The sequence below is a fragment of the Equus asinus genome, chromosome 30, assembly GCF_041296235.1.
Source record: "Equus asinus isolate D_3611 breed Donkey chromosome 30, EquAss-T2T_v2, whole genome shotgun sequence".
Taxonomy (NCBI): domain Eukaryota; kingdom Metazoa; phylum Chordata; class Mammalia; order Perissodactyla; family Equidae; genus Equus; species Equus asinus.
This window is the reverse complement of record NC_091819.1, coordinates 14,114,234-14,136,430: the sequence shown is the minus strand read 5'-3', so window position 1 is coordinate 14,136,430 and position 22,197 is coordinate 14,114,234. Positions and strand designations below refer to the sequence as shown.

General features: G+C 36.3%; 1 protein-coding gene across 1 annotated transcript in view; it reads left to right on the top strand.

The window, feature by feature from the left end:
- The window catches only part of USH2A (usherin), a 743,449-nt gene that overhangs the window by 126,935 nt on the left and 594,317 nt on the right, over positions 1-22,197 (top strand). The window contains exon 12 of the mRNA XM_070501449.1: positions 19,967-20,162. Within this exon, the coding sequence (XP_070357550.1) occupies positions 19,967-20,162 (196 nt within the window). The remainder of the gene's footprint in view (positions 1-19,966; positions 20,163-22,197) is intronic.

Genomic DNA, 22,197 nt, shown 5'->3' with positions numbered 1-22,197 from the left:
CCTAGTTGCTTGGGGCTCTCCTCCGTATATCAGTTCAAATGGGACTCATGCTCCTTCTATGCCTAGCTCTGCCTTTCCCTAGGAAAGGAAAGGCAATGTGGAAAAACATCTCTTGCTTTTTAAATGTCTTGGTCTGAAAGAGGCACACATCTCTTCTGCTATCATCCTGTTGGTGAGAACTAGTCAAATCGCTACACTAGTTACATGGAAGCCTGGAAAAATGTAGTGCCTGGCTGCATGGTCAGTTCCTAGCTACCATGTACTGTGGAAGGGGAGAATGGGTCTTGATGGGGAGCCAGCCACCTCTGCTCAATGCCAATGTGACAGAAGGTAGCTGAAGAGTGAGAAGGGTATTCTCTTCCACATACAGAAGAGAGTGGTCTCTGTTTAATGAGAACCTCTGAGAATATAGTACTTTATAAGCATCTAGGAGTTACCAGACCATTAATATAGGTGGTAGTGCCTGCTTGGGAGCGGAATCTGTATAGTGGCAGAGGCACCAGTGAAAGGTGGCATGCTACAACCATGGCAGCATGTATCAGCAGAGGAGGACTGGATGTGGGAGGAGAACCAGCTTGCACACAAGGTGGAAAGACATTCATCAGTACATGTGTGAGAGAGACCCCAAGAAGAGGCAAATGAGGAAGTCATCACTGCCCCTCTGGGTGCTTCCAGATGAGTGGGCAAGCTTAAAAAGCAGTAGTGCACCCAGGATTCTTAGAGATCATAGATCTTGCAGGCAATTTCCATATACGAGTATTTCAAGACTTTTTAGCAAGATCAGCTACTATTATATATGTACATCTTCTGGGGGTTATGACAAAAAGGCAAAAACATCTGTTATTTATTTGTTTATTTTGATAGAGATAGAGGTAGTAAGTTTGTTTTAAAATTAGTACATTATAGCAGCCTTTTGTATGTGCTTTTTGATGATACTGATTTATTCGGGAATGACATAGAGCCAGCCTTCCTCCTCCTTGGCCCACCAAACCAATGCACTGATCATTTGAGGTGGGTGCTCTTCCAGTATCAAGGGTGAACTAGTGGTGAGGGCGCGAGGCTCCACAGTGTTCTGCAGTACTGGGGAACGTTTCAGCTCCTGGTGGGCAGAAGACTGGTCTCCACCTTGATCCATCTGCATGCGATTTCGGTGCCATGTGTGGGAGTGCTGCATTTTGAAATATATAGGACAGATTGGCAGGTGGATGACACGCTGCTAAAAATGCGTGAGAGCAGAAACTAGTCTGTAGGATTCTCATATGTTCCATTTGTTTTTCTCTTGCCTTGTGCAGAGGATGATGCCAAGCATTTTTACTCAATTAATTCAGTCCTTACCAAAGTTGGTGAAGTAGTTATTAATTTATCCATTGTATAATTAAGGATACAGAAACTCAGAGAAGTCAGGTAACTCCTCCGAGACCCCAAGTAATAATGGAGTAGAGCAGAAATTCAAACCTTGTGTTGTTTGTTTCCAAAGCCCAACCTGAGGTTAGAGATGCTGGGTCTAACTTAAATCTGTGTTCCCAGCAGTGGGCACAGTGCCTGACACATAAGAGGAACCCACAGCAAGTTGCCAAACTGGATATTTATGTACACTATCCAAAAAGACGAAGGAAACATATCCATTTGTTTCGGGACCATTATTCCAAACCCTATTAATTTAATCCTAACTATTAAAAAATTCCCAAATATTTAGGAAGTAAATTGTGCATATAATTGAGTGGCTAATTAATTTCTTAGAATGAATACAATTCTCAGATGGAGATTTGGGTGATGTTGAGGAATTAATGTAGCTTCCTTAGTGGTTAATATTTACCAAGGAGTCAGCTTATTATCTTACACATAAACTAACTTGAATATTTAGTAAAGGCACTTTTTAAAAGCCTGATTTATTTATTTTCTTTCTTATCTCAGATGGACATCTTCCTCTCTTAATATACTTGAAATTTACATTTTCACTGGTTCAATAAATTAACACTATAGTAGGCAAGCATTCTAACTATGTAAGTTCACGGCAACTTTGATCATTTTTACCAAACTAAAACAAAAAAGATTGTGACACCAAATGCGATAAGATTTCTAAAGGCATATTTCTATACAACATTAACTATAGACATGGAAAACACATTTATTCATGTTGGGAAATATTTTTTAAATGCTACTGTGAGATCATCCATTGTGATAAAGTCAAAACATCGTCTTGTTACTAACCACCATATTAATTTTGCAGCAAATTACAATAAGACCACCCTGTACAGTTTTGCCATTCAGATGACATTTATGAAATGCTCTAATTTAACATGGTGACATATATTGCATGCATCTTTTACAAGTTATGGCTTATAATCTCTAAGTGAAACAGACCTAAACCAGGAAAAAAAGAGTATGATGCAATATGAAATTATACCCCTTTGAGAACTAGAAAGACTATAATTACAGTATTTCCTCTTAAAACCATTCAAGTATGTAACCATTGCTGGGAACAATAATATGTGGGGAACCTCTTCACGCTCTTTCCGCCTTGAACACTCAAAAGATCGAGAAAAAATGTATCCCGTTCCCACTACTGCTTTATTTGAGCATGCTTCAGAATTTTACCTTTTTTCACACTCCTTAGAGATTATGGCGGGGAAGTTTGGAAAGCAGTTTCTCAGAAATGCCTTTTGGAAGAGGAGGGGAGCTATAAAAATATACCAGCCTGACAAATGACAGGCATTGTGGAATGGAAAAGAAAAGACACCTTGGTTTTACACCAATGTAGGAGCTTTTCTTCTCAAATGAATATTTTCGACAGCTGAGCAAGATGATAAACAGCAGTATCACAAAACACTTAAATGGAAACAAGTATTATGATGTACATTATTCACCTGGCATTCTCCAATTCGTGACACTTATATGTGGCAGAAACCACTGCAGATTCATTCATTTATTTTTGAAGTGGAATGAGTCCCTTACAAAGGTAGCCTGGGACATTAATGTGGACTTTTCTTCTCTGGAGAGGCAGAAGCTTAAGGAAAGAGGTCATTGTGTCTGTACTAGAAATCTGTAGTCCTTCTCAGAGTCCAAATTTTGGGGCTGAGCAAGCTCCTAACAGGGAGAATATACTGTATGAAGATAGACAGACAGACAGACAGAGATATATGCGTTTTTCCTTAGAGCACCAGCAGTACTGCAAATGATTAAATATTTAATAAAGCCTTTTTTTCCCAAATTGCTAAAACTGGTCTATTTCCAGAATTTACATCTAGGTGCTTAATAGTATAAACATTCCAGTATTGAATCAGTTGAGAAAGATTATGTTTCTTTGATGCTCAATGATGGACCTATCAGTAATTTGATGAGACGCACAGCTAAGAAGAAAAAAGACTAAAACTGAGTCCCTAGGAATAAATTGACTTAGTGGAGTGACAGAATAGGTAGCAAGTACTTAAAACACTAGTTCTTAAATCTTAGTGTTCATAAAAATCACCAACAGAAACTTTTTAAATGAAGATTCCTGGTCTTGACCATCAGAGACTTTTAATTATGTAGGTTGATTTATTTGATTGTGGACAATCAAAGGACTCAACTTTGGAATATACTAAGCATATATTGGATGTAGATTTGTATACTCAAAATCTTTTCAGCATTTAAAAATGGCATGTATACTTGATTGAGACAAATATTTTAAAAACTACAAATTGATGGTGTTTTCACTTGAAAGGAGGAGAATTTGGAGTAAACATTCTCCAAGAAGCTATTTCAGTCATAATTAACTTTCTACCAAAAGTGAATAGAAATTGTGATTTCTATAACTCCTATAATGTTTGAAATATTTCCTGAACACATTTCAGTAATATAACAACTTTTAAATAACTCATTCAGTCAATAAACAAATACTTTGGGGGTGCTACAATGTACCAGGCATTGTGCTAATGAAGGTGTACACAATGATGAATAAAAGAAACACTCAGAAACTAGTAAATCTTCCTGAAATGTATTGTTTATTAGTTTGATTTTTAAATAAACTTTAGAAATATTTAATTTTTTTCATTACCAATGATAAATCCATCCTAATTTCAGAATTTCTGTCTTTAAGTACTATATCCTTATTTTAGCCATCTATTCTGCCCATCTACTCTTAACAGTTTCTCCTTCCTTGTCATGGAAGTATGCCCTGGTCAGTCAGTTTGAGAGTTCCTGGAAGCTAGACTTCTCCAGTCTGTTCAGTTCCCACTGCGGATCTCTCATGATCCCTTCTAGTGGATTAGCAAAACCCTTCCCCATTTCAGTTGTCCATTCTCAAAATGGCACACTGCACTTTAGTCTCCTAGTATTCAGGTCTTTGAGAAGTCAGTTGCCCCGTGTCTTCTGTCTGCTTTCTCCCACACAGACACTGACATCACTCAGGTCTTGTGACTGTTATGGTTCACTCCCACTTGCTTCTCTTTGGGGGTTTCTGGGGATAGCTGGTCACCAAGTTTTGCTATAAATGTTATTCCTGGCTTTTTTTTTTTGGCTTTGCTTTTTAGTTCCGTCTGTTTTTATGTTGGGATTTGGAGAGATTCAAGAACTCTGTGGTCATCTAATCATTGTCCCTGATTCCACCAGAGACCCTCTTGAGTTTTACTGCATAACTTAAACTGAAAATATAGAATATGTGGAAAAAATCCAAGCTCTTTAGTTCTTTGTCTTTCTCTGTGATGGCTTCCATTTCTTCTTTCTCAGCCTACTGCACCCATCAATGCCTATCCTTTCCTCCATTTCTCACCTACTCACCACAATATTCAACTGCACTATCTCAACTTTTCCTACACCCACCCCAACCCAAGTCTTTGTCGGTAGTTTAAGTCTCTTATGAAATGGGGAAGGGAAACACTAAAGACAAGTGCAGATGAACAGTCAAATGACCGCATCAACAAGTAGCAGCCAGGTGTAGAGGGAAGCTGATGTTTTCTGAGCCGGAAGACTGATGATGGGGCAGGAAAAAGCAAAATAAAAACATAGTAAGGAGACAAAAGTGAAAATTAGCCAAAGAGAAATTGGAAAACAATAGTGAAAATAACCTCAATAGTTGGTTCTATGAAAATATTAATAAAATTGGTTACTGATCAATAAAAAGGAAGAAAAACACAAATTGCCAACATCAGAAATAAAAAAATAAGGGACATCACGGTATATTCCACAAATATCTAAGGGATATTAATACAATATTATGGATTACTCTCTCCTAATAAATTTGGCATCCTAAAAGAAATGGTCAAATTAACATGAAACTAGTGCAAGAAGAAATAGAGCATCGAGATAAACCTAATGTAAGAAGAAATAGAAAATCTAGCTCCCTATAAATTAAAGACATTGAATTTGTAATCAAAATTCAAATTTCATTTCAACAAGAAAAAATTCAAGCTCCGATAACTTCACTGGTGAATTCTCCAGTGAACAAACATAAAGAAATAAATCATGCGCCAGCCCAGGTGGCCTAGTGGTTAAAGTTTGGCATGCTCCACTTTGGCGGCCCAGGTTTGGTTCTGGGCACAGAACCACGTCACTCGTCTGTCAGTTGCCATGTGGGCAGCGGCTCACATAGAAGAACGAGAAGGGTTTACAACTAGAATATACAACTATATACTGGAGTTTTGAGGAGGGAAAAAATAGAAAGAAAGGAAGAAATCATGTCAGTCCTCCATACACTCTTAGAAAACTGAGGAGGACAATATACTTTCCAACTCTTTTTGTGAAGGCTACCTAACCCTAATCCTATAACCTGATAAAACATTTAAAAACAAGTCCAGTTGGATATTTCCTACGAACATAGATATAAAATATCTTAATAATATATTAGCAAATTGCATCCTGCTATATATAATAAAGGTAATGTGTCACAACTGAATGGCATTTATTCCAAGAACGCAAGGTTGGTTTCACATTTGAAAATCAACTAATGCAGTAAAATATATAAATCTCTTATAACAATCTCAATAGATATTGAAAAATTTTTGAAAAAATTCAAAACACTTTCATGATAAATACTCTCTACCTACAAGACACGGAAGAGAACTTCCTCAATCTGAAAAGGGCAACTGCAAAAAACTTCCAGCTTACATCATACTTAACAATAAACAAACATTTTCCCCTTGAGATCATGAACAAAATGAGGATGTTTGCTCTTACAACTCCTCTTCAAAATTGTAACAGAGGTCTAATGTAGTGCAAAATAAAAAAATAGAAAGTCATGAATGTCAATAAAGAAGGAGCAGAACTATTATTATTTGCAGAAAACGTGATACCATATGGGCAGTGGAAACATAAGAAGGTTCTTGGCAGACATCAAGCCCCTCAGCCCTACGTTATCACTTTCCTCTTCCCATCATTGCCCTTCACAAAGCCATTCAAAATTGGCTTATGATCTAAATAAGAATAATGTGCTTGCAGTGCAAAGATAGCTACACAATAATCCTTGAGCAGCATGTCCAGCCAAATTACTGCCATGCAGCCCTTCCTGTGGAAACTCTGGGGCCATCACTAAGTAGGATAGCAATGGTATGTGAGACTAGAGAGGCATGATGAGGCCACATTGTGGAATTTGGACTTCATTAGGTAGGCAATAGGGAGCAATTGAATGAATATCTCTGAGGACAGGAGTGACACAGTGATGTACCAAGTCGGGAGGAGGCAGTGGGAGCAGTCCACCCCAGAGGGGAGAAGTAGTGGATCACATGCCTTATAGAATTTCTAGTACATGTTGATAATAAAAAGCAAAACAACTTGGACCTGGTTTTAATTTCTTTTCCAGAAAATGCATCCTCTTATTTTCTGTACTCAGAATGTTCCACTCTTTCCACCTCACCTTTAAAATGGCACAGAATTCTCGTTATCAGAATTGGAGTAGATGGAAATTAATTTGATAGTTTATTAAGTGGGTTAGGGGAAAGAAGCAGGCTCATGGAAATCATTCTGTATACAATTTCTGGGTAATGGTGGAAATTCTGAGGGGAAAAAAGTGGTGGAAACAGAGGTATTGCTCATGTAATATGACCTTATACAACTCACAGGGTACATACCATGTGGCTGTATATGATCAAACATTTGTTGAATGACAATGTAAATGAACGAATTTCTCAACAGGAAAGGCTAAGAGTTAAAAAATTTCTAAAAGAAAAGTCTATAGTCATCTCTGAACAAGAAAAGAATATTCTTAAGAATGTTCTCATTGATCAAAAGATTTCTTTTTTGCCCTCCTTTGTATTTCTTTTCTGTTCAAATAAAACCCTCTAAATCCAATTTAATTTCCAAGGCAGACTTCCCGTTCTGCAACTTTTGAGTTTGCTTTTCAAATTCTTACTTTGTTTGGCAACACCAACATTACCTCATTGGCTTTTAGTGAATTCTTTGAGAAGACGTAATCTGTAGAACATTAGATTTTCTCTACCACCAGCCAAATGAGTGCTTAGGAAGGCAGCGATTTCTTCAGTTTTAAGTATTGCTTTAAATTACTTGAAGTGTAGTGTCTATTACATACAGAACCTCTGATAAATATTCACTGTGCTCACCTAATTTATTAACCTTTAAATCATACTTCATATTTTCTTTAATTGCTACTCTCACATATACAAAAGAAATCATAAATGGATTATTTGATGCCTTGAATTCACCCTGACAGAATTCCATCTCTTAAAATGGAGGATAGGTGAGAAAATTGACTAGTGTAATTATTGCAGACACTTACTCTTTCCTGTTGTCATTAACATCCCTGCCAAATTTTTTGTTTCAATCATCATACAAGTGACTGTGTACATCCACCATTGCTATATAGCCTGGGACAGCAGACGTCTGTAGTGTGGTCCAAAAGGAGAGGTTCTGAGTGTGGTCACGAGGCAATATATAGCAACCATTAGCAAACCTCAGTGCTATTCAGAGAAATTCACAAAATAATAACTGGACTGCTTGCCTGATTTTCCCACTGTGGGTCCAGCTTCTCACAAATATTGGCCATTGCCTTGACCTTCCTTGGGTCCAGCACTCTTCTGATTGCTGTCATTAGATTTGTAGCTTATCATAAGCAGAGTGAATTTAGCATAGTGATTATGAGTGTGGATGTGGGACTTAGGCCACTTACTAGCTGTCTGGCCCTCAATAAGTAAATTGAACTTTCTAAGATTCAGTTTCTTCTTACGTGAAATGAAGAGTAATGCATTTCACAAATAATAAAATGACTAAAACTCCTGCTATTGTGAAGTTTACATTGTAGTGTGGTTTGGGAAGGGGGGTTGGGGAAATAATAACCAGTAAGTGTTCAAAAAAAGTAAACTTATTTACTAAATTAACTGCTATGGAAGAAATTGGACAAGGTAGAAGTCTTCAGGGGTGCCATTTTAATAAAGGGAGTTGAAATTTTAGATATGTAGTCAAGGCAGGTCTCATTAAGAAGGTGACATTCGATGTGAGCCCTGAAGGAGATATGGAGTTAGTTGTACAGAAATCTGTAGACAGCACCCAGGCAAAGGGAACAGCCTAGGCCAAACCCCTTAGATGGGAGCATCCCTGATGTGTTCAAGGAACAGAAAAGTGGCTGTGTCACTCGAGTGGAATAAGCGAGAGAGAGAGGAGAAGGACCATCTAAAGGCTTCGGGATCCTTGCACAGGATGCAAATGATTGGCCTTTCACTTTGCAGGGACCTGCCACACATCCATCAAATGAAAGGTAAAAAGTTTGGCTATCAATCATTTGAATAATTTACTACCTACCATTTGTTTGTTACCAGTGTGAAATACAGACAGTAAGTGTTATATCTAATCTTTACCAAGTACTTACTATGATCCAGAGATTATGCTAAACACTTCTGCATTAGTCATCTCAGTTAATCCTGACAACAGACCTATGAGGTAGATATTATTATGCTCTTGTTATAGATAAGCTTAAGATAGATTTAGGCAGTTCAGAGTATAGTTTATACTGTGACTAGTAATTATGGCACATAATCCAAATGATTAAGGAACTTACACCATTTAGTTGAAGCGACACAGAATATGCATAAATGTCAAATTCTAAAACCTGGTAGCATTGTGCATAAGCAGGCTGGATCGCTGCCATGGAGCTCTCAGTTTCTATTTAGGCAAGGCCTTGGAAAAGTCAGTTAATTTTTCTATAAGAATTATAATACTACATGGGATTATTTATTAATAAGCAGAAAAAATATTAAGGCATTGTAGCACTCTGATTGCAATATTGCAACAACAACAACAAAAAAGTTGTTGATATTCTTGTGATGAAAGGAATGCTGGGAAAAAATCAAAGGCTCATTTACTCAAAAAGAGCTGGTTGAGCATCCATTCCACATCAAGCATCCTGCTGGATCCATGGGTGATGTAAAAGTGGAAAGGGTTATGGCCATTGGGTTGCTGAAGGTTTACTGGGGAGAGGTATTTTCAGACAGCCATATAATAAATATAAGTTAGACAATGAGAAATTGTAGGATGGTATAATATAGCAACAAAATGTTATAGGATAACAGAGGAGAGAAACATGCTTTAACTCGGGAGAAGCTCCATGTTGAAAAAGCCTCCAAATAGGTAGAGATCAACTTCCTGAAGGAGGGGCTGGGGTCCCTAGTGACTCTGGCCTGGACTTGATCTCTCCTTTCCCTTCTATTACCATTGTGTGCATCTGTGCTCTATCCTCTTCAGCAACCAGACATGCTGTTATTTCTTCCATTTAAAAACTCTCTTTGCCATAATTTCTTTTCTAGCTATTGTCCTATTTCCTTTATCTCCTTTTCAACAAAACTCCTTGGAAGACTTGTCTATGCTCATGCCTCCAAATCCTATTCTCCTCTTATCTCCTGAAACTCTGTCAGGTCTTCATTTTCATCCTTATACCACGATTTCTCTTAAGATCACCTAGGACCTTTTTAAACCTATGGGAAGTTCTCAGGTATCGCTTTACTTGACATACAAGCAGGATTTGACAGCATTGATTGTTCTCTTTGCACTTGGCTTCCAGCACACCACATTCTCCTGGTTTTCCTCCAAAATCCTTTGCTATTCCTTCTCTCCCTCCTTTGCTGCTTGCTCCTCTTCCCTCTGATCACTTATTGTTGGAGTGCTCCAGAACTCTCTTTATGGATCCTTCCTCTGTCTACATTCATTCCCTTGGTGATATTTACTTCAAATACCATCTATACATAGATGATATGCAAATGAATTCCACACTCATGTTTCCAGTTAAATACTTGATATCAGGGACATATCTCAAATTAATGTGTCCCAAACTGATCTCCTAATTTCTCCTCCAAATCTGCCTCACTCATAGCCTCTCCCATCTCAGTTAATGGCAACCCTGTCCTTGCAGTTGCTTGGGCGAAAAACCATGATATCATCCTTGAATTCTCTTTCTCTTAGCAGACATATACAATTACTCAGCAAATCATGTTGACTCTATCTTCAAAAATATCCATAATACTTCATTCTACCTAGATTTAATAACTTAATTCTTTAAAGATTTAATGGTTTCAAGATTAAATAATTCCTTTGGCTTATATCTGTTTAGTTTACTATATATCTGTCACTGATTTTTCCCCCAAATCCTGACATCTCTGTCACATGCATATCATAAAGCTTTTTATATTTAATATACCCAAGTTTAGTTATTCCATATGTATGGCCCCACCTTCTTCTCAGAATGTTCCATCCTTTGGATCGAGTCTGGGCTTCCTGCTCAGCTATTAGCTTGGGACTTTCCACACCTCTGAATCTCCATCTCCTGGATCCCACGCCTTCCATTCTTGTTGCTATTGTTTGCCTTCTAATTTGTTGGAGTCATATCACCCAGTAGCTTTCTCAGAGAAGGATTAAATTTTTTAAATCACTGTATGTCTGGAATATATTTTTTATTCTTTCCTCACAGGTAACTGATAGTTGGACCTAGTATAGAATTCTAGATTGGAAAATAATTTTACTCATAATTTGCAAAGTATGATATAGTTTTCTAGGTTACTGTAATATTGTGGAACACTCAAACGATATTCCATTTTTCTTTTATATGTGACTTATTTTATTGGTCTCTGGAAATATTTGGTCTTCTTTTTATTTCTAGTATTTGAATGCTTCATGAAATTGTACCTTAATGTGGGTTTTTCTCCCATTAATTTTGCCAGCACATGGTGAGCCTTTTGGCTTCTTGTCTGGAAAACTGCTTATTTTGTATTAATACTTTGATAATTTCCTCACTCATTTTTTTCTATTTTTTGTCTTTCTGGAAATCCTATATTTTTATTTTGTTTTCCATCTCTATTATTATTATTTTTTCAGAAGAATTTTCTCAAATTTTTCTTCCAATCTTTTTGTTGAGATTTTTATCTTGCCTAATGAATTTTTAATATTCAGCAGTTTTTTCTTCATGAATTGTTGCTTTCTTAAGGCTTTTTGTATTCCATATTTTTAAATAAGTGCAAATTCTACCTTATCTTTCTGGGGATAATAATTACAGAGGTGTTTTATTTAATTGTTATTGGTTGATGATTTCTCTTATTTCTATTCCCTATATTTTCTTTTCCCTCTAGATTATTATCTCTTCTCCTCCTCTTCTGCCTCCTCTTTCTCCTCCTCCTCCCCTTATTTCTTCTTTTTTTCAGTCCCCGTTTTTCAAGTTAGACATTTTACACAAATGTCTGATGAATCCTTGCTGCCTGTTCTCTTCTACAATGAAATGGTAAAACACTTCCAAACTGGACTTTACTCTTATTTGTATGAGCAGCAAGAGAGGTTTTCTCTGTAGAGTCAGAGTCCCAGAAATTAGTTTTAGAATTTATCTCTTAGCTTTTCTCTGCCAGTTTCTATATGGAAAATAAGTCTGGCTCCTGGCTTTCTAGAAGTAGTGTAGGAGAAAGGGAATGGTGGCAGGGAGTAGGGTGCCCATATCTTAATATATAGACTTTCACTTAATGCTCCAATGACTGCCCTATTCTTCACCCATTCATGAACTGTTGATGGTCTAATATGATGGAGCTGGTTAATTTCAATTTTTCCTGATAATAAGACTGATGTCACCATGGAGTAGGAGTAGTTGGTCTGGCTGTGTAGGGTTGAAAGGAGGACCTGCAAAAATAATTACTTGCTATGTAGAATTTCTCTAAATCATGATTCTCAACCTCAGTGCTATTGATGTTTGTGACTGGATAATTCTATGTTGTGGGAAACTGTTCCGTACATTGTAAGACATTTAGCAGCATCTTTGGCCTCTACCCACCAGATGCTAGTAGAACCACTCCCCCAGTCGAGACAACCAAAAGAGTCTTTAGCCACTGCTAAAATGTCCTCTAGGGGACAAATAATGCCTAGTTGAGAGCCATTGTTCTAACTCTAAGCCTGTATCCTACTTCTTTTGTTGTTCTTTCATCTGTAAATCCTAAGGCTTTTAGAGGTTCTGTAGGAAAAATCAGTTCTCTTGTTTTAAGAATCCAACTCAGCTGGCACCCATACACCCATATTATAGCTTCTTTGACGAGTTGAGCATGTTGTCAATATTCATTTGTGTGTCTTCCTTCCATTTTCTGTCTTTGAAATTTTTTGTGAAATTTATTTGTTCCTTATTGGTTTCTCTACTGGTCGCATTAAATTTATGGATTATACTTGTTTTACTCTGACAATTTTAGTGAGTTATCAGGAAAAGGAGGAAATAGGCACGTTTAATCTTCTTAATTTTGCCTTGAGAGAATTTCTAGGCCAAGGAAAAGGGAAGGAGAACCCAGGGTTGGAGCTGAAGAGATGGAGGTGAGAGTTTGGGGAGTCCAAAGTGGGTAGAGTTTGCAGAGAAAGCAGCACAGAGAGATAATTGCAGAGATGTGCAGAGTACCTTCTTTAGGTATTCAGCTGACTGTTGAACATTATTGCCTATGTATGAGGCTGTGAAAAGAACAACCTGAAAGGTTCAACTTAACGATACTTGACACTCATGCGAGGCTGGGAATAGCGCCTATTTCAACCAGCCAAACTGGAAAGACTTCATGATTCACAGGACAGCAGTGGAGTACACAACAGGATCTTGCCTCAGTAGTGGAGAATAGCTCTAGACTAATCACTGCTCCGGTACCACCTAGTAAGTCTTAAGGGCAAGACCCAAAAGGTACTGACTGTTTCCAAGTGATTTAACTGCATCCCAGAGCAAAACTCAGGAATATCTTAGGAAAACTAAAATATCTAGCACCCAATGGGAGAAAATTTACCTGGCCTGGCACACAATAAAAAATTACCAGGCATTCAGGGAAGCAGAAAAATACAACCTACAATGAGGACAAAAATCAATCTGTCAAAACTGACCCAGGGGCTGGCCTGGTGATGCAGCAGTTAAGTTCGCATGCTCCACTTTGGCGGCCTGGGGTTCACTATTTAGGATCCTGGGCATGGACCTATGCACCGCTTATCAAGCCATGCTGTGGCAGGCATCCCACATATAAAACAGAGGAAGATGGGCATGGATTTTAGCTCAAGGCTAATCTTCCTCAAAAAAAAAAACACACAAAAAAACTGACCCAGAACTGAAACAGATGTTAGAGTGTCAGGCAATTGCATTAAAACACAGCTTCAATTAGCATTAGAACACATTTCTAGATGTTCAAATATCATATAGAGACATGGAAGGTACAAAAAAGACACAAATCAAAAATCCAGAGAGGAAAGCTACAATGTATGAAATGAAAATACACTGGATGGGATTAATGGTACTTACATATTGCAGAAAAGATTAATGAACTTGAAGTCATAGCATTATAACCTGTCCAAAACTAGACATAAAGAGAAAAGATAATTTGGAAAAATAAAAACAGTGTCGGTGAGCAGTGGGACTAGTTCAGGAGTCATAATATGTGTGTAATTGGACTACCTAAAAGGTAGAGTGAAAATAGGGACAGAAAAAATATTTGAAGAAATAGTTGAAAAATTCTAAATACTGTATAATGAAAATCACCAAATTGTAGCCTCAAGAAACTCAAGAAAACCCACAAAGAAGAAACATGTAAAAAATTACAACAGGCACATTATAATGGAATTGCTCAAAACAAGTGATAATTTTCTCTTTAAGAATAAAGATAAAACATTAAGCAGCCAGAGGAAATAGATACATTATATACAGACGAAGAACCATAAGGATGACAAGAAATTTCCTGTCAGAAATAAATGCAAACAAGAAGACAGCAAAGCAACACACTTAGTACATGGAGAAAAACAACTGATGCACTTAAAATTCTATACCTAGCAAAACTATCTTTCTGAGGTGAAGGTGAAATGAAAAATGTTTACAATACATAAAATGAAAGAATCCATCACAAGCAGACCTACACTATAAGAAATGTTAAAATGAATTCCTGCAGCCAGAAGTATAATGATATCAGATGGAAATATGGATCTACACAAAGAAATGAAGAGCTCCAAAAATGGTAACTGCCTGGGTACGTATATGATCTGATTGTTTAATTCTCTTTATAAAATAATTGGTAGTATAAATAGATAACACTGGGTTAAGTGGTTTATAATACATTTGCAAGTAAAATTTGTGACAACATTAGCACAATAGTTAGGAGGAGAAAGGGAGGCATTCTATTGTAAGGTGCTTATACTATATGTGAAGTAGTTTACCCTTTAAAGATAGACTGTGATAAAGACATGTATCATAGACCTCAAGGAAACCACTAAAATAAGAAAACAATGAGTTACAGCTAATAAGCCAAAAGTGAGAGAAAATGGAGTCATGAAAATATGAGGCAATACAAAAGCAGGCAGGAAAGAGGAACACAGTTGGGACAAAAGGAAACAGCAAGATCCTAGATTTAAACCTACCCATAGTGATTATCAATAATCATGTTAAATTTGAATATTCTAAATACTCCACTTAAAAGCCAGAAGATAAACCTAAAGATTGTAGGAAAAAGAAAAGACCAAAAAAAATTAAACAGAAACTAAAGAAACTATAAAAAAAATCAAGAAATTCTAAGTATTGCTCTTTGATTAAAAAAAACAATAAAAGAAGAAACCCTAAGCAAAGTTGAGAAGAACAAAAGGCATAAAAAAGAGTATGTAACTGTATATATGGTAGGTATATAAAAACATCAGGATGAATACTATAAACATATTTATGCATAAAAAAGAGTATGTAACTGTATATATGGTAGGTATATAAAAACATCAGGATGAATACTATAAACATATTTATGCTACGGAAAATAAATCTCAACACTGAAATTAAAAGACAATTTTCTAGAAAAATATGTTTATAATAACAATCAGGAAGATGTAGAGAACTTAAATAAAAAAGTCAGAGATTGGAAGATTGAATGAAATGTAAGACCCTAAAAATTGATTACATGCTGCCTATTAAAAAAGACATTTTAAATATAAGACATACACGGGTTACAAGTTAAAGATGGTAAAAGATATACCATGCAAGCACAAATCATAAGAAAGCTGCAGTGACTTTATTAATATCAGAAAATGTAGATTACAGAGCAAAAGTTTTACCCAGAATAAAGAAAAGTCATATTGCAAAAGAATTCAATTCATCAAAAAGATATAATAATTCTTAGCATTTATATACCAAACAACTGAGTTTAAAAATACACAAATCAAAAACTGACAAAACTGAAAGAAGTAGAAAAACCTACAATTATAGGCAAAAATTTCAATATCCCTCCCTTGATAATTAATAGAAAACTAACAGAAAATCAGTAAATATAAAGATTGGAACAACACTATCAACCAACTTGAACTAATTGACAATTATGGAACACAGCACAGCAGGATACACATACTTTTCCAGTCTACACAAAACATCTACCAAAATAGATCAAATTCTGGGCTGTAAAGCCAGCTTCAATAAATTTAAAGGGAGTTAAGGCATATAAAGTATGTTATCTAACTATAATCATTAAATTAAATGAGAAATCAATAGCAGAATAATTTCTGGAATTTCCCTAAATATTTGGAGGCTAAATAGCAGACTTCTAAATAACCTGCAGATCAAAGAAGAAATCAAAGGAAAATTAGAAAGTATTTTGAATTGAATGAAAATGAAAACAATATATCAAAACTGTGAGGTGCCTATATAGCACATTTAGGGATAATATAAGCACCAATTCTCTATATTAGAAAAGAAGAAAGATCTCTCTTAAGAAACTAGGAAAAAAGTGGGGACTGGCCCCGTGGTCTGGTGGTTAAGTTCGGCATGCTCCACTTCAGTGGTCCGGGTTTGGTTTCTAGGCGTGGACCTATGCCACTTGTTGGTGGCCATGTTGTGGCGGCGTCCCACATACAAAATAGGGGAAGACTGGCATGAATGTTAGCTCAGGATGAATCTTCCTCAAGCAAAAAGTGGAAGATTGGCAACAGATGTTAGCTCAGGGTGAATCTTCCTCAGCAAAAAAAAAAAAGAAAAAAGAAAAAAGAAAAAGAAAGAAAGAAACTAGGGAAAAAGACATATGACCCAAGTCAGGCTAATCAAAAGTTATTTCTGAGTTTCTAACTAGAGCTCATGGAGAACATCTTTTTTCCTCTTTGCTCATGTGGCTTGAAGCACACAAGACCAAAACTTACAAAACCAAGACCATATTTTAAGCGTTAAAGAGCAGAAGAATTTCTATGGCTTGAAGTATGAATATACATTTGCTTGTTATCAGACAGCAATTGTACTCTATTATTTGTTTTCCCTTCTACATTACTAAAGAAATCTCAATATTAGCTGACGAGATAATCATAGAGAATAAATTACATTTTTCAACCTCCCTGGCAGGTAGGCATAAAAATGTAACTTAAATTCTGGTCAATGATATTGTATCTGTTACATTTGCTGCTAAGTTAGTGGCTTAAAATGACAAAACCCATTTACTTAGTTTAGGATGCTATGATTTGGCTTGGCGGTGGTCTGGGCTGGCTTGGCTGACCTCATTTGGGATCTTTCACTTATCTATGCTTAGCTAGCTGGTCAGCCGGAAGTTGGATGATCTAGAAGCCTCACTGATATATCCGGTTGTTGTCAAGCAGGCTGTTAAGTGGGGTGATAGGAGCAACTACTAGCCAGGCAACTCAGGTCTCTTCCACACGTCACGTAAACCTCCAGTGGATAGCTTGAGCCTGTTTACAAGGTGGTCTCAGGGTTTGAACCCCAGGAAGAGAAAACAAACTCCAAAGTGGCAAGCATTTCAAGTCTCTGCTTGCATCAGATTTGCTGACATTCTATTGGCCAAAGAAAACCAAAGGTCAGTCTAGGTCTAGTGTAGGAGTATTCTACTAAAGAGTGTGGAAACAGACACATTTTGTATCTGACTTTTTGGAAGCATGTTTTTAAAGGGAAGAGGCACACCTTTCAGTGGACAGGAATTGGTCCTAAAGTATGAGTAGATTTATGGTCCCTTCCTTAAAATGAAGAGTATCAACAGTTGAGTTGTACAAAAGTAAATTTGTGTTTTCAGGTGAATTTTGAGAAACTGATGAAAATGAGCTCATTAAAACCATACAGCCTTTTATCACTTACTTTTTAATCACATTTTAAGGTATAGCTAATGTAGAGAAGTTATAATCTATATGTGTTATACAAAGTTTTAGGTTAATGAAATGGGAGTAAAATTATATTATTTGCTGCAGAGTTTCTCATATTGAAAGATTTAGTTTTATCAACATAATAAACCTTGATAAGACGGAGGTGTTGAAAAAATCAAGGCAATAATGGATGCTTTTGAGATGTTCTGTGTAAAAGGTGAGAGTCAGGTGTAAAGAGGAAAAATAGACAGGCATTAGAGAGGAGTGAGGAGTAGGGAGAGAGAAGGCACAGAAATGGTGACTAATTGGAGTGCAGAAGCCTATGAAAATCCCCAGTTGTAGGGAAACTAAAAAGATATAAAAATTTATGAAGTAAAGCTCTCATTCTTCTTTCACCCAAAATCTATGGTAAAGTTTAGTTCATGTTTATTTTTAACAAGAGCTTCTCTTCTTGAAATTGAGGCATTGGCTAAATTTCACCTCTAGGCAGATACAAGGCAGAGCTCTCAGGTGGCAAGAAGATTCCAAAATGGAAGAAGCAGAAATTTAGGGTCAGGGTGACCATGGAAATATCAATAGAATTCTCATCAACTTAGGAGCACTTTTGTCCTTCAATAGGAATGAAGTTAGGGTTATAGGCAGTCTTATCTACATTTCAAGAGTTAAGGAAGTTCTATGTAATATATGCATTACGTTTAAATAAGAATATAACGAAATGTACAGGAGATAAAGTTTTGCCAGAATACACTTTGATTTCTCTTTACTTTTTTCACTCTTTCCTGCTCTTGATCTTTCAAAGAGCGCTCTTCAGATGTGGAGAATTTATAAGGTTATTCTTTGACAGAAATATAACGTATGTCCAATCCCTGAAGGTACTTGCCATCTGTTTGGAGAACAAGACTAATGCATGTGAAGCAACAGCAAAAAATAAGGGCTTAATTATAGGGTGATGGACGTGAAGTGTTATAATTATGTAATCAGAGGCCTATTAGATTTTCACAGATATATGTAACAGATACCCACCAATAAGTGCCATTTATTTTTGCAGACCAAACCAAATGCCTATCTTGAGTAAGGGTCTGGTTCCCATGGGTCTGGTTGAGAGTGGGGATGGGGAATACAGCCAGGTCCAAGGAGACAATTCATGGTCCTTGTGTATCTTTCTGGACCTACATGTGTCTTTGCTATTGAAGCTCATTGTTTTCTACAACAACATCTGGTGCACGTATGAACTTTTATTTATCAAACTATTGGATGTTTTCATGTCAATTATTTTATCCTTAATGATTCCAATGAGTCCCTATTTCTCAGATAAGGAAAAATGGGAGAGTGGTAGGTAGATTTGTAAAAATTATTTGATTAAAAATCCCTTCTTTACCTCTTTGTAATTGCATCCCAACCTCATGTGAACTTTTGAAATATCTCTGAGATTTAAAGTGATTCAAGCCATAGGTTACTTCCCTCTGTGATGACCCTGTCCCCAAATGTGGAGGGCTGGATTCAGTCCAAGTGAAAGGAAATCGGGGGGGGACTGCCAGGAACTTTATGATATTTGATGTCTGCATGCACATCTCCGGTGAACAGATAAGTTATTATTGAATTTCTCGTATTTGTTTCACATTTTATATGTATATGTTCTCTTACGAAAAGTTCTAGCTCTTAATAATCTTTCTATAACCAACGTGGTATTGTCTATGTATATCATAGATGAGGATTACGGATTTTACATATTTTCATTCTTAAACAGCAGCTTTAAGAGGAAAAATACTCCTTTTTTCAGCTGTTACTTTGCTTGACAATGCTCTAAAACACGTAACTTTCTTTTGCATTTTTTACCATAATATAAATCAGCTAATTATACTTAATGTAATTACATCCTGCTACAAATAAACAATAAGTATACTGAAATATTCCTAAAAGCAGAATGGTGTGAAAAAAAACGTTAGCAGGATCAGTATCAGTGGGCGTAAATGGATGCTATTAACAAAGAACTTTATTTTAGACGTTGTTAAAACCTTAAGGAGATGATAATATTATAGAAAGATTCTTCCTTAGTTTAAGCACCTGGCATGTATAAAACCAGTTTGGATTAACAGGACAGTAAATGAGAGGAACAAAAAGAGAGGTAGAGTTGTAAAGACTAACTTAACTGCTGGCTCTTTCTGTTTTCAATCTCCACATGACTATATTTTGATTTCTTTCTCTGGTGCTTAATGCTTCATTCCACGTTTCCCTTAAGTCATATCCTACTGACTTCTCTGGGGTGTATTTTCTTTCAGTTCTATATATTCATCGCGCCGAAGCTTTCCATATTTTTGTGTCAGGGGGAAAAATACCTTATTACCTTCTTGTCTGTTTAACATTGAAAGTTTTTTTCTCCCTCCCTCCCTGTCTTGTACCTAATGAGCAACTTATCTAAAAATAGATACGTTCATCATTCTACAAAATGTTGTATCTTCTCCAGATTGGAGGCCAGTGTAATTGTAAGAGACACGTGTCTGGCAGACAGTGCAATCAGTGCCAGAATGGATTTTACAATCTACAGGAGTGGGACCCTGATGGCTGCAGTTCCTGTAACTGTAATACCTCTGGGACAGTGGATGGAGATGTTACTTGTCACCCAAATTCAGGCCAGTGCAAGTGCAAAGCAAATGTTATTGGTATGTGTAATGCCAAAGTTTACAGTCACGTCTCTATTACCGTCTGGAATAAAATTCTCTATTTGATTTCTTAACTGAAGAGTAAAGCAGATTTCCTTGCTCAAGGCAGGCTGGGGAAAAAAAAACAATTTGGATGAAATTAACTGTCTAAAAATGATTAAATTAATAATTCTATCAAACTACAGCTTGAAGCTTAGTTTAATCAACCCTTTAGAAGTTTCTTTATTCTGTAGATGTGTTAGTTCACATAGGGCCATACTAATAAGTCATAGAAAAATATAATTTGCTTACTGCCTAGATGTTTCTTTTAGAAAATTAGCACTTTTTCAAAATGTTTTACACTTAATGAGTTCTAAGCAAATCATTTCCATGCTAGTTTTCTTAACAGACCAATATAAATGGATCTTTTTCAAAATATTCTGTGCTACAGGGTCCTTTGTGATAAATCTTTCCATTTTTTTCTATTATATTTCTTTGAACTGTTCCTATGAAATGCAAAACAAGTCAATATAATTCCACAGATCACGTCCATTGCTAGAGTTAGTTATAAAGGGCCACATAATTTTAATTTTGTAATTCACTGCCAAGCTGATTATAATAAACAGCTACCTTCGGTGTTATTTATCATTTTTTTATACAAGACGTGCTTTTTTGTTTGTTACTCCCACAGGTATTTTTCAGAAATTAGATTTGATTATAGCAATTTATTACATCCAACATTTTTGAGGGGAACCACAGCCACATAAGGACAAAATTTATCAAGTGCCCAAAATGCACTTTGAAATTTTGATATATGAGAATATTATGAGACGAAAGTTTCCTGATGAAGTGAGTCTCGTGTTGTAACTGAACATGTCTTGGTTCATATAGGAAGTTTAAAAAAGACTTTCACCTTTCTATTGTCATCCAAGACACCAAGCCTTCCATGGTTTTTCTAACACTGACCTGAGCCTTATAATAATAAAAACGTGCCTGGCAGTCACACACACACACACACGCACACAAATGCTTACATCCCTATACACATACATAGGAACATATCACTCGGAATAACATTTTCCTTTCTGTGATATAACGCTAAAGCTAATTCTTTATCTTTTATATATATAGATATAAATACATAGTTTTATACAATTTGGCTAGACAAGCATTCCATTTTAATTTAATAAAAAAGAATATGGCTGGGGCTGGCCCCGTGGCCGAGTGGTTAAGTTCGCGCGCTCCGCTGCAGGCGGCCCAGTGTTTCGTTGGTTCGAATCCTGGGCGTGGACATGGCACTGCTCATCAAACCACGCTGAGGCAGCGTCCCACATGCCACAACTAGAAGGACCCACAACGAAGAATATACAACTATGTACTGGGGGGCTTTGGGGAGAAAAAGGAAAAAATAAAAATCTTTAAAAAAAAATAAAAAATAAAAAAAAATAAAAAATAAAAAATGAAAAAGAATATGGCCATGCTTAATGGTATTACACAAGATTTATCTAGTTTAAAGAAAGATTACATCAAAATCTTTAACATAACTTGCCCTTATGCATTTCAAGCATATAAAAACTAACTTTTCCGATGAAAAGAATAACTTGTAAAGAGGAGCACATTTTTGTCTGAGTGTTATCTGTGTTGCTGAATGAATTCTAAGATCTGTAAATTCAACCTATATGGCATCCTTTGTTCTTTAATGTGAGATATATTTTAAACTCAAGATGTGAAAACAAAATTTAAAGGATGGTCGTTAAAGACAATGAAATGGTTACGGCCCTATATCAATAAAATCTTTCCTGTGATGGTTCGATGCCAGAGCTCAAGAAGGCAAAAAAAAACAAACTTTACTATTTACTTGGAATTTCTTATGACCTCCCTGCCATTTACCTATATTATTGGTTGATCCAGATCGCTTTCTGCAGGAAAATATAAATATGTATTTTTGAGCATGACATCATCATTTTGATATTATTTGTAGAGTGATTTCTGCACAGGCAGTCTTTTTAATCAAAATGTAAACCTGATATGTATATATATTTCTTTTCCTAATGGG